Source organism: Gymnogyps californianus, unplaced genomic scaffold (genome assembly GCF_018139145.2).
Source record: "Gymnogyps californianus isolate 813 unplaced genomic scaffold, ASM1813914v2 HiC_scaffold_43, whole genome shotgun sequence".
NCBI lineage: Eukaryota > Metazoa > Chordata > Aves > Accipitriformes > Cathartidae > Gymnogyps > Gymnogyps californianus.
In genome coordinates, this window is record NW_026114323.1 from 185,636 (window position 1) to 199,026 (window position 13,391).

The following is a 13,391-nucleotide window of genomic DNA, read 5'->3' on the forward strand; positions in this document are numbered from 1 at the left end:
GCCACCCTTGAATCCAGCATTTGGTCCACATGCAGCACCTTTCATCAACGTGATGGACGTTCAACAAGACAACATGGGGATGTTCAACACAGGCAACGCCAACCGCTCAACCCCACTTTCCAAGAGTCTCCACCACAGCCCTAAAACTTCAGGAACAGACACAATTCCTGGTCTTTTCTCACCCCTCAGGCTAAAGGTGGAACATCCCTTGCCAACAGGGAGCTAGGAACCCATAGAGCCGTCCTCTGCTCAGAGCTCCTGTCTGATGTACAGGCAGCGCAGGCAGCAGAGGGAAGTGCAGGCAGTGTTCGAGGAGGCTTCAAGGGCTGTCCCACCTCCCAGCGTGTCCGTAACCCAGCAGGGAAGATGGTGTCAAAGTGAAAGGGGAAGAGTGGAAAGGAAGAGAAAGGGGAAAGGGACGGGGAGAGAAGTGGTCAAACCAGAAAAGGAAGTTCCTTTCAACACGAGCCACAAGATAAAAAAAAAACCTTCTGCCCCAACTCTGCTGACATCAATATTTTGAACAAAACTCGTTTCCAACCACACACCACTTCTGCAAACTTCGTTGCCCTCTTCACCCGCAGCGGAGCTCACCTGGGGGGGAATTCAAAGTCCTGCTTTGCATTCGCCTCCTCCTCTGGTACAGAAGAGCCCCGCAGAGCAGCATCAAGACTGAAGGGATGATCGAGACCAGCAACGGGAGCAGCGGCAGAGGCTGCGGAGGTCTAATGGTAACAGAGCCTGTGGGGAGAAAGCAAACATCTCTTTATCCAGAGCTAATTCAGGAGATAAACGGACATCACAAGGACATGAGGAAATAGGCAAAGTGTGCGCCGTGGCAAATTCCCATTAGGGAGCGGAAAATACTCTTTTCCCCCATGCAGATGGATAAATATTGTAACAGAGATGAGAAAGGCATTTGGATCTCCATCCCTGGGGACTTTCACATCTTCACTGGTTAAGGCCATGAACAACATGGTCTGGTTGATCTAACAGAGAGTGGAAGATTAGAGCAGAGCTCTCCAGAGATCCCTTCCAATCTACATTTGTTTTGTGATCGTATGATTCGGGAAAGGAGATACAAAGCAAGCTTCTGCTAAGACCCTGTCACCATCAGGCACGGTCCCCTCGGTGCTGTAGCACCTTTGCACTGATCGTGGCCATTCAATGCCCACATCCATGCAGCATCATGACTGTCTATGCTTCAAGGGTGGACCACTGGGGAAGCCAAGGCCATTCAAGGTGCCACCACTCTGACCGCTCCAAGCAGGGCAATCTGCAGAGTGGCTTATTCCTGGTGGGCCCTACCAGGGCTGGATGATTGCAGAATGGTCCCTTCTGCAAACCACATCCCATGGTCACCTGTTTCTCTCCTCAAAGAAGCCTGGGTGAGCAGTTAAGACAGAGGTGCCTGCGGGATGTACCACCCATGTGGTCCTCTCCCCAAGGAGATTGCATTTGAGTCCAGGTGGCTCCCAAGCAAGTACATCCAGTCCTGGATAACTCACTGGATGCAGACATCCTTCTTAGGAGGACATGGAGATACCTCTCTGTTCCCACTGGCCGTGAGGGGACCACAGAAGCCTTGAGGTTTGTCTGAAGTTAGGCAGGAAGAGAAGGGCAAGGCTGGATGCTGGGACAAGTCTTTCCAACACCAACCATGGCCTCGTCTTCCCAGCTCAGCCATGAGGATATTCCCCATGCTGTAGCTTTTCCTCCTGGACTGTTTTCATCGTAATATTTCCTATGGTCAGGATCATTCCCTTCCAACTTGTGCTGAGCGCATACTCGGGGACCCCCATCCTGAGATGACGTTGTTGGCCGTGGTGCTCAAGATGATTCCAGTGGGGTCTACAAACATAGGGCCCAGCTTGGGCTGAATGAAAGCCCACCTTCGCTCTCCAGCGTGCACGTCCCTGTCTCTGCCTCCTGAGCCACTGGCAGGTGTGCACTCTCTGAGCTTGAGCAAGGAGATCACACCAGCATAGAATGGTTTGGGTTGGAAGGGACCTTTAAGGGTCACAGAATCATAGAATCATTTAGGTTGGAAAAGACCTTTAAGATCATCGAGTCCAACCGTTAACTTAATACTGCCAAGTCCACCACTAAACCATGTCCCTGAGCACCATGTCGACACATCTTTTAAATACCTCCAGGGATGGTGACTCAACCACTTCCCTGGGCAGCCTGTTCCAATGCTTGATAACCCTTTCGGTGAAGAAATTTTTCCTAATATCCAATCTAAACCTCCCCTGGCGCAACTTGAGGCCATTTCCTCTTGCCCTATCGCTTGTTACTTGGGAGAAGAGACCGACCCCCACCTCGCTACAACCTCCTTTCAGGTAGTTGTAGAGAGCAATAAGGTCTTCCTTGAGCCTCCTTTTCTCCAGACTAAACAACCCTGGGTCCCTCAGCCGCTCGTCATAAGACTTGTTCTCCAGACCCTAGGTCATCTAGTCCATCTCCCTTGCAATGAGCAGGGACATCTTCAACTAGATCAGGTTGCTCAGAGCTCCGTCCAACCTGACCTTGAATTTTTCCAGGGCTGGGGCATGCCCAGAGCCTTTTCCAAACCAATGGTGGCCACGTTACCTGAGCACACCACACCGGCGTCTTCCCCATGGTCACAGTTGTGTGTCCCCCATGGCCTGGCCAGGCACTCCGAGAGGGCGTCCTCCCTCCCCGTGCAGTTCACGTCGTCCAGCCAGATGACATTGTGCCCTTGCCCAAACCAAGCCGCGCCAGGGGCCGAGACCACTGTCCCGCAACCCAGCTGCCGGCACACGACCGCGGCGTCCTCTTCATCCCAGCTGTCATCGCACACGGTTCCCCACTGATGCCTGTGGAGCACTTCAACTCTCCCAGCACAGAGGCTTGAGCCGTTCACCAGCCGCAACGCCGTGGGGTCTGAAACGGGACGAGGCGGACACCCTTTTCGGAGGTCTCCTTCCACACCTGCGCTGCTCGGAGTGGCTAACGCACATCACCCATATTTGCTCCCTTTATGCCATTGGCAACCTGGAGCTTTGAGATGGACGTGCTTGGTCCTGCCGTTGTATTGAACATCCCCAGACGCCGGAGGGATGTTGGATATGTAAAGCTAGTCTTTAATTAATGTCAGATACAATAAGAAAACTGCTGAAATAGAGAAAATTCAGACATGCTTGCTGGAAAAGGATAAAAGCAGTGGAATTTGTACAACTCTTCCCTTCCTGACCACTGGCATCTTTGTACGATGGGTCCCTTCTTCCTACCCTGCTCTCAATCCAGCAGCTTTTGGTGGTTTTCTGGATTGCAACAAACTCTACATCTCACCCTCTAGGTCCCTAAGTAAAGCCTCTTTCTTCCCGTCCCCTTGAAGGCTTGGTCGTGCATCTCTCATTGCTTTGCTCAGATTCTTGTGCTTAGCATTTCCCAGGTTGCTCGGGTCCTCCACACCCCCGGGGTTTCATCAGCAAGACCAGTCACCCAACAAGGCGGATGCATCTCTGCAGAAGAGCGACCTGAGCTCTTCTGTAGGGTTTGGTGCTACCCAGGCTCAGAGGAGACCATGCCACCAGCAAAGTCACCCTCCACCTTTCCAGCCACACAGCCCAACACTCCCCTGAATAATACCATTCGAGAAAAAAAAAAAATTACCTGAGCACACCACACCAGCATCTTCCCCATGGTGGCAATTAATGGGTTCCCCCATCCTGGACCTGCATTCAGAGAGGGTGGCTTCTGCCCCCGTGCACTCAACATCACCCAGCCAGATGTGGTTGGACCCTGGCCCAAACTGAGCCGAGCCTGGAGCTGACATGGCCACCCCGCAGCCCATCTGCCGGCACACCACCTCGGCATCGCTCATGTCCCAGCCGTTGTCACACACCGTCCCCCACTGCTGGTTATGAAGCACCTCGACCCTCCCGGAGCAGTGGCTGGAGCCATTCACCAGCCGGAGCTGAGCTGTTCCTGGAATTATGAAAGACATGTGGAGGTCAAACACATACGTGTTTCTTACCCATGCGTTGGAAGATGGGTCCTCAAACGGTGGCCACGTGCAAGGTGATGTGGAGACTGTCACCGACATAAACATAGGCATCTGATCCCATTTTAGGTGCCCTCAGGCATCCAAGAAACCCATGAGGAGGGGGCAGCCATGACACAGGGCTGAATGGGAGACCCACCCCTCATCCGGAGTGGTGGCAGGAGGCCAGCGCATCGCAAGTGGCACTAGATGCTGGTGTTCTGGCAGTCCAACCAGACAAGGTGGACCCAAGGTAGAGGGGAGGTTCAATGGACTTTATGGTATGGTGACAACGCGCGTCACGTTAGCACCGTGCATGTATGAAAAAGGAAAGGGTGCTCATAGAGTCAAGGGAGCCATTAAGGGGTTATAGGGGAGAGCAAGGTGGTGGTTGGGGATGGACACTTGTTCTCCTGGGAGAAAGTCCTCATGGTGGCCAAGGGGAGCTGCTGCTCTCAGACAGCCTGAAGTTGGTTCCTATACATTGGCAAGAGGCTTAACGTGAGCAGAGCGGAGGTGTTTCTCCACTGAGTTATCCACATGCCAATGTTGCTCCTTCCAGAGCTGCACCACGATGGGGTATGGGGTGGCTTACCCAGGCACACCACGCTGGCATCTTCTTGGTGGTTGCAGTTACTCTCTCCCCACGGTCTGGCCTGGCACTTGGAGAGGGCAGCCTCGGTGCCGGTGCAGTTCACATCGTCCAGCCAGATGGGCTCGTGCCCCATCCCAAACTGAGCTCTGGGTGGAGCGCCTATGGCCGTCCCACAGCCCAGCTGCCGGCACACCACTTCTGCATCATCCAGGTCCCAGCTGTCGTCGCACACGCTTCCCCATCGCTGGTTGTGCAGCACCTCAACTCTCCCAGAGCAGCGACTTGAGCCGTTCACCAGCCGGACCTCAGTAGGGTCTGAAATGGAAAGATAGAGAGGTGTTGCCTTGTGGCGGTGGACCTAGTGACGGAGAAAGTGAGTGTTGGATGTGAGATGGAGGATGAATCCCCACACGTTCAGCATTTGTCTTGATTCAATGTCAAGACATTGTCTCTAACTTGTCAAGAGTTGGAGATTTGAGGATTCCCATATGGAAGGACCATCGTCAGAGCTAAGCAAGGAAAACTGGTCCCGGAGCTCCTGCAGTGTTGGTACCCAGGAGCTCATCAGCAGAGGAACAGCAGCTACCTGAGCACACCGCACCAGCATCTTCTCCGTGGTGGCACTTGCGGACTCCTTTCGGCTTGGCCCCGCATTCGGAGAGGGCAGACTCGGTCCCTGTGCAGTTCACCTCATCCAGCCAGATGGGATCACGTCCCCGGCCAAAGGGAGCCGAGCCTGGGGCTGCGACTGCCATCCCGCAGCCCAGCTGCCAGCACACCACCTCGGCATCGCGCAGGTCCCAGCCATCATCACACACCGTCCCCCACTGCTGCTCATGAAGCACCTCGACCCTTCCAGCGCAGCGGTGTGGGCCGTCCACCAACCGAAGTACCATTGGGTCTGGAACGAAGAAGGACACTGACAACCCTTCAGGAAGGGCTGGTGGAGATGGTCCTAGGCATGGGATCTCACGCAGGACCGTGGCCCCCTCTGCTCTCGGCTCCCTGATGTGACACCTTCACGAAACAAGGATTCCCGTGGGACCCAACATGGTCATTCACACTATGGAGATGCTCAGTGGTTGTCCACTTGGGCTTGAGAATGAGCCAGAGAACATGGGAGAAGCAGCAGTGATGGGATCCCCCTTGCACCCCTTGCCCTTATTAACATTATGATCATTAGTATCATTAGTATCAAGGGAATTATCATTCCCTCGTCCTCTGGAAGAAAGGGAGCTATGGCTCGGTGGTGGCACAGCTCTTCCTATGGACACGCGGGAGGAATGCGGTGGGGGGAGTCACCTGAGCACACCACACTGGCGTCTTCCCCGTGGTGGCAGCTGTGGGTGCCCCACATCTGGCCTCCGCACTCGCTAAGGGCAGCCTCTGTCCCCCGACAGTTGATTGTCTCCAGCCAGATGGGGTCATAGCCCCTGCCAAACCTAGCCCAGCCTGGAGCAGAGATTGGAGCGCCGCAACCCAGCTGCCGGCACACCACTTTGGCATCCTCCATGTCCCAGCCGTTGTCACACACAGACCCCCACTGCTGGTCGTGAAGCACCTCGAGGCGCCCAGCGCAGTGATTCGGGCCGTTCACCAGCCGTAGGTCCGTGGGCTCTAAAGGGGGAATGAGACAAATGAATCAATGGGGCCATGGTGCACCTCAGCCCTCTGAAGTAGAAGCCGTGCCGGTGTTGGCGACGACACGCAGCCGTACAAGGTATGAGTGCATAATCGTGCTTCCCCCAGCCACATCAGCATCTTCGGTTGGAAGCAACAGAAAGACCTGGTTGTATTTAGGAGAAGGTAAAAACACTGTGGGATGCCTCACAGAGAGCATTGCCTCCCTTGGGCAATGCCAAGAAGACTCTTGGACATCCATGTCCAAGCCATGAGCGTGTCTCGGAGGTCTGCTAGGGTGACCGCGTCTCCCTCGGAGAAAACATCTAGCGAGGAAAGACTTCTAAAACCTGCATTTATTTACTCTAGTCAAATGAAGGCTGGACTGGCTTGGCTCCGTCAAGGAGGAGAGTCTTTCCATGCTGCTTCTCTGTCTGCTCTGCTCTACTGCAGCTCCTTGCAAATATTCCCTGAAGTCACCCAGGTTTTGTCTTCTGGTAAGACAGGGCTGGCATCCCATTGCAAGCTGGAGGGATGGGAGGCATGTCTTGCCATCTTGGACTACCTCTAGAGATCCAGAAGAAGCTTGGAACATAGAGACGGAGAAGCCTGCAGCCACACATGGCAAACATCAACGCCCAAACGCCTCTTCTGACTGCATGCACTTCAACATTCAGAGCAGGTGTGCATGAGGGATGTGGCAAGCCCCTTGAGAACTGACATTTTAAGGTGTCAGATACAGGATTACCACAAACGGGCAGGAGTGCATCCAGATAGTCCATTGATACGATGCCTACAGAAGCAGAGCTACCTCACCTCCTGAGTATTTTTGACTGTTGCTTGCAATGGCGTTATACCCAAAGGAAAACAATGGGTGCGGAGGGAAGCAAACTGAAATTAGATGCAAGTGCACCTACAGAAAAACTTCTCTCTGAAGCCGTGACCTGGACCAGGCTTACCTGAGCACACGACACCCACATCTTCACTGTGTTTGCAGTTATGGACTCCCCAGGGCTTGAAGTTGCATTCAGTGATGGCACCTTCCATCCCCGTGCAGTTCACATCATCCAGCCAGATGGGACCGTGTCCTTGCCCAAACGAAGCCCTGCCAGGGGCTGACACGGCCAGCCCACAGCCCAGCTGCCGGCACACCACCTCGGCATCGCTCAGGTCCCAGCTGTCATCGCACACCGTCCCCCACTGCTGGTTGTGGTGGACCTCGACTCGCCCTGAGCAGCGGCTGGAGCTGTTCACCAGCCGGACCTGAGTCGGTTCTGAAAAGAGACAAGCACCAAAACCACCTGGATGTCCCAGGAGAGGCGACAGGGCTGGAGTCGTCTTTCAGTCATCCCAGAACCTCGCAGCTGGGGGGTGAGGAGGTTGCCCACCCAAAATGAGAAGGATGGACATCCCCTCTGAAGTTCCCTCTTCCCTTCCCCAGCACACACCCACCCATCAGGGGATTCTTCCTGCCTCCATTGGCAGGGCTGCAATGGAGACATCTACATCCAGGACCATTTCAAAGGTCTTCTGCTCTTTTCTCTACCCCTCCCACAAAAAAAAAAAAAAAAAAAAAAAGACTATGATAGCCTGGGTGCCAGCCCTGATGGGGCAGGATTCAAGAGTTACCTGTGCATTCAACGCCAGCATCCTCTCCGTGGTTGCAGTTATGTCTTCCCCAGGATCTGGCCCGGCACAGAGAAAGGGCAGCCTCTGTCCCAGCACAGGTCACTTCGTCCAGCCAGATGGGCCCCGACCCCTGTCCGAAGGCAGCCCTGAACAGAGCTGACAGTGCTTGGCCGCAGCCCACCTCCCTGCACACCACTTCGGCGTCCGTCAGGCTCCAGCTGTCGTCGCACACGGTGCCCCATTTGCCATTGTGGAAGACTTCAACTCTGCCGGAGCAGAAACTTGAGCCGTTCACCAGCCTAGTATAGGTCAAACCTAGAGAGGGTGCCCCTGCAAACACCCCCGGGGAGCAAACGGTCAGAGATTTTGCTGGGCATGCCATCGCCGGCAATGCTTAGGAGCAGGGTCTCCTGCCTAGCAAGCCTGGATGGCATCCAACAGGCTGTGCCCGTGAAGGGGTTCATCCCCGTGAAGCCAGGAGGCGGTTGGGCTGAGAAATGGCCAGGGAACTGCAGCCTCAACGCCAGGAGATGTGGAGAGCTTTGCAAGGTGAGAACAGCATTTGGAAATTGCCTGGAGCAATGGTGTGAAGAGGCTAATTCTTCGCAAAATTAGGTAGGGAGGGAGTAATTCTGCCTCCCTGTAGGGGCCAGATCCAGCTCAAAATTAAGGGTCCTACCTGCCAGTGGCCATAGGTACGTGTCTATCTGTGAGCTGGGTGCCTACACTCACTGTACAATCAGATGACACCCAATCAGCAAGAAGTGGCTACCAGTCAACAACAAGAGGCAACCAGTCAGCAGCAAGAGGCAACCAGTCAACAAGAGCTGGTGACCAGTCAACAAGAAGGGACGACCAGTCAACAGCAAGGGGCGACCAGTCAACAGCAAGGGGCGACCAGTCAACAGCAAGGGGCGACCAATCAATAGCAAGGGGCAAGATGGTTGTCCTGCCTGCTGTTTAACCCTTTGGTTGTCCACAGCGGCTGATGCAAGCCATGGTGGGTGCGTGTTCCTCACCCGAGCACACGACGCTGGCGTCTTCCCCATGCCCGCAGTTGTGGGCTCCCCAGGGCCGTGCCTGGCACTCGGAAAGGGCGGCCTCCGTCCCGGCGCAGCGTACGTTGTCCAGCCAGATGGGGTCCGCTCCTCGCCCGTAGCGAGCCCCGCCAACGGCCGACAGCGCTGTCCCGCAGCCCAGCTGCTGGCAGACCACGCGGGCTCCGTTGAGGTCCCAGTGGTCATCGCACACCGTCCCCCAGGTGCCATTGTAAAACACCTCCAGCCGGCCTGTGCAGGAGTCGGGGCCATTCACCAGCCTTATGTCGGCAGGACCCGACACTGGCAATGATGGAAAGCAAAGGGAAGGAGATGTTAATGGGAAATCATGCAAAAGAAGAGGCTAGGCAGCAGCTGGGAAAGCACCTTGACACTTGTTGGCGAAAAGGAATGGGGAAGCAGCAGCAAGAGAAAGACATGAACAATTATAATTTTATTATAATTATTTTCAGGGGGACACATGGTAGCTGGCCCTTGAGCAAACTCCAGGCTTTTCCAGCTGAGAATACAATCCCTCAAAACCAGGAAGGCCAAAATACATTAAGACGTTTAGCTAATTGCTTTTTAAGTGCACTGCTAATTGCTTTTTAAGTGCTTGACTCTGCACAGGTGGCAGGATGAACTCCCTAAGCACAACACCAGCACGGGTAACTGAGTCGCAGGCTCTTTGTGGGAGTGATTTTGAGCAAGACTGTGCAGCCAGAGCACAAGGTGCCAGGGACTCCGCACCCATGGCTCTAACCCGGCTTTGCTGGATGAACAGCCTTGACCCTAGGGTAAAGGAATGGAGCCGAGCAAAGGGCTCCCTTATTTTCTGCAAGCACCCATCCTGCTTCCTCAGACCGGCCTGACCCAAGCACATCAACACTGTGATATTTCCTTCCCCATCACAGGGCAGGTAAATTCCTCCTCATTTTTTGGCCATTCAAGCTCCGTAGCCCATCATCAGCGCTACTGAAATAGCAGCGACGCACTCAGTGCACTCGGTTTCTACACCTTTCCCACTTTTCACTGCTTATTCCTGATGTGCTGTGCGACTGTACCGCCGTAAAAATTTCTCCCCTCTTTGTGGTGTGCGCCTTCTAGAAGATACTGGCACTTTTGAGGGAGCCTCAAGCCTTTTGCAGCCATCAGCGGGAGGAGAGCTGCTCATTGCAGCTGGGCTTGGCAGGTCTGCATCTACCCTACTTGCAGAAGCACCCGTGAAACCATGGGCATTGCTCTACATGCGCACCTTATGAAGCCATGAAACCATGGCTGCTGCTTTAAGCATGCACCTTAAGAAACCATGAAGCCATGGGTGCTGGTCTACGCATGCACCTTAACCATGAAACCATGGGTGTTGGTCTACATGTGCACCTTAACCATGAAACCATGGGTGTTGGTCTACGTGTGCACCTTAACCATGAAACCATGGGTGTTGCTCTAAGCGTGCACCTTACAAATTTGCAGCAACCACAATCAAACCGCCCCAAAACGAAGAGGAGTGGCAGCACTCTGGCATGCCGCGTCCTGAAATGCAACGTGCAACCAGCACCGGGGAAGGGGAGGACGCGGGGGGAAACGCGGGAGCACTCACCGCACAGCCCTGCTAGGACGAGGAGGATCTCTGCAGCCCCAAGCCCAGCATGGGTGGATAGTCTGTCGCCCATAGGGTGCCCAGCTGACTGCAAAGGACTCTTGGAGAAGCTGCTCCCAGCCTGGCAGGGGTGCGGGAAGAGGTAGGCTTGGCAGAGGCTGAGATCAGGTCCACCATCACCAGCTGGAGAAGAAATATGCTGAAGACCTGATGGGAGAGGACACTTTCTGCGCTGCCCTGGCTCCCCCGGCTCCCCAGTGGCAATTGCATCACGTGGAGTCCAGTGGATAAAGGGGAACCGAATCTTCTGCTTTCAGCTTGATCCTTGGTGACCAGCAAGCATCCTCTGGCCGCAGCTGCTGTGGGTGACATCCCATGGCTCCACCACGCAAGAGGACATCAGAAGTGGGATGGCGAGGGCTGGGGGAGTTGCAGGGCTTGGTTGTAGGGTCTTAGCTTCGCCCCAGCGAGTGTGTCTGCTCATACGCGATGCGGACTCCATAGCCAACAGACAAGAAAATGGATGAGCATCAAATGGCCCGTCACCTCGATGAGGAGCAGACTCAGGTCTGGCCCCACCGAGGGGGCTGAGACCAGCGGATCAGGCGTGGGCACCAGCATGGCAACCCTTCAGGAGCATCTCAGAGGCTTGGGACAGGCAGCAGGTGCTCTTGGCGGGGAAGGAGAGCAGCCTCTTGGACTTTCAGCTACTGTCTCGTTCAGATCTGAAGCAGGAATTCGGCCCAAACCTGCTGAGGCCATCTGCAAGAGGTCCTTTTCTCCATCTCCACGGGCAAACGCGGGCGGTGAGGCTGCAGACATGCCCGCGGGACCACAACTGGCAGCAGGTCAGCCAAGGATCTCCCAGTTATTAATTGCCGTGCAGAGGACGCCAGACACCACGTCTTCCTACCTAGCTCTTGTTCTCCTTTCTTGCCTGGCTTAAGCTGCCGTCTTCCTCATGATTCCTCCCTCCTCTTCGGCTCACCCAGGTCTGGGATGGGGTCTCCGTGGTTCACCCGAAGACTTCAACTAAATCTCATCGGTCAAAAACGGCTGGGGCAGGCATCGACTTGGGGTTGCTTTTAGGATTCAACCTCAGGAACAAACCTTGGGTTCACCACAGCGAAGCTCTGACTAAGCTACAAATTCAGTTTCGGGCTTTGCTGAAGGTGAGCTGGAGCCCACAGCCAGCCGATGGAGGTTGGTGATGGCTGCTTGGTATCAACCACCCCCAGAAATGCTTGCCTCATGGCAAATGTCTGGGGAGACCTTCGTGTGGAGGGTGGAAGGCAAAGCAAGCTCCTTTTGCCAATTATTTTTTTTTCCCCCGGTTGTTTAAATAAAATAAAATAAGGTTGAATGAGGTAGAAATGGCCACCAAGGTACAAAGAAATGAAGCCATAACTTGCTGCACCCACTTTGCCTGGGTTTCAAACCACTTCCTGCGCTGCCCCTCCGGCCGGCGCACTGATTTCGGGTGAGCATCCTCTTGCAAATGTTGCACCGAGAGCAGTAGTCACCGTCGGAGGCAGGGAATGCCTCGCGGGGAAGGGAAAGGGCTTGTCTGATGCCTCTCTTGCTCAGAGAAACCTCCTGCTCCAGGGAAGGTGGCACCGGGAGTCATGGAGGAGCAGGGGTAAGAGCAAGTGTTTCAGATGGCCGACTGAATCAGTTGGTGCACTCAATGCCACGTGTATGCAGGCAGGGAAACGTGTGTTGGAGCATCTCCGGCATCATCTCCAGCATCATTTCCAGCATTGCAAGCGGGGCAGGTGTTTTGCATCCTACACGAGGTCCCCAAGGGCGCAGAGGGTGCGGATGGAGATGGCTGGAGGACAGGGACACCTGGCATGCTCCACGTGCGTTGGGAAGTGGGGGCAAAAAGCATGTTCTGATCCTGAGGTCTGGCCAGGTGAAGGACTTTGCCCTCTGCCTGGGTTCCTCCTCTGCTGGGATGAGATCCAGGCTGCTGGGAAGAGCAGGATGAGATCCTGGCTGCTGGGGGGGGGGCTTCTTAGGGATCTATAGGGCACAGCTGGGGATACCATGGGCTACAGGGCAGTGCTGGGGAGCTTTTCGGGGATCTATAGGGCACAGTTGGGGATACTTGCCGCTACCAAAGCCAGAGGGTGCATAAAGACGGACAGTATAAAGACGGACAATATAAAGACGGATGATATAAAGACAGACGATACAAAGACAGACGATATAAAGACAGATGATATAAAGACGGACAATGTAAGAGCAGATGATAGAAGAACTATGTAAGGATGGACAGTATAAGGACAGGGAAGGCACACGTGGCCATGCAGTGACAGGAGATGTGGGGCAGGGAGGGGGAGCACAGGGGGAGATGTGGGGCAGGGAGAGGTGCAGGAGCAAAGGGGGTGGATGTGGGGCAGGGAGGTGTGGGGCAGCTCCCCCTTGTACTGGTGGCCCAGGCCAGCACTCGCAGGAGGGTCCCCTGCCCCGTGTCCAGCTCCAGCCCCCCCCCCCCCGGGGGACTATGGGGCACCCCAGGCACAGGGACGCATGGGCCACCAGGTCCCCCCTCAACCGGCCCACCCACTTGTCACCCACCTGCTCCCGGCAGGGACACGACATGTTGGTGGTGATGTCCCAGCCCTGGGGGCTGCGAGCAAGAGGGGGCAACAAGGGGGGGGGGGGGGGCATGAGCAGGGGGCAATAAGGGGGGGTATAAGGGGAGGCAATAAGGGGACCCCCACGCCCTTTCTTATGGCAACCCTGTGCAAGCGACAAGGCTTTCCCGAGGGACATGGGGGGCCAGTCCCCAAGTTGGGGGGGGGCAGCGGGGATCCCCCCAGCCACCCTTGCCAGGGTGGCCGCTGTCCCCCCTCTGGGGGCTCATTGGGGGGTGGGGGGGGGGAGCTCCTGTCC

The 13,391-nt window shown here is 55.3% G+C and overlaps 1 protein-coding gene across 1 annotated transcript in view; it reads right to left on the reverse strand.

Moving 5' to 3' along the window:
- LOC127028800 (deleted in malignant brain tumors 1 protein-like) overlaps positions 1-11,312 on the reverse strand; it is a 45,259-nt gene extending 33,947 nt beyond the window's left edge. Inside the window, 9 exon segments of the mRNA XM_050914494.1 lie at positions 2,588-2,931; positions 3,640-3,948; positions 4,554-4,919; positions 5,158-5,523; positions 5,907-6,221; positions 7,184-7,498; positions 7,854-8,168; positions 8,837-9,193; positions 11,240-11,312. Of these exon segments, the coding sequence (XP_050770451.1) occupies positions 2,588-2,931; positions 3,640-3,948; positions 4,554-4,919; positions 5,158-5,523; positions 5,907-6,221; positions 7,184-7,498; positions 7,854-8,168; positions 8,837-9,193; positions 11,240-11,312 (2,760 nt within the window).
- Positions 11,313-13,391: the final 2,079 nt, after the last annotated feature.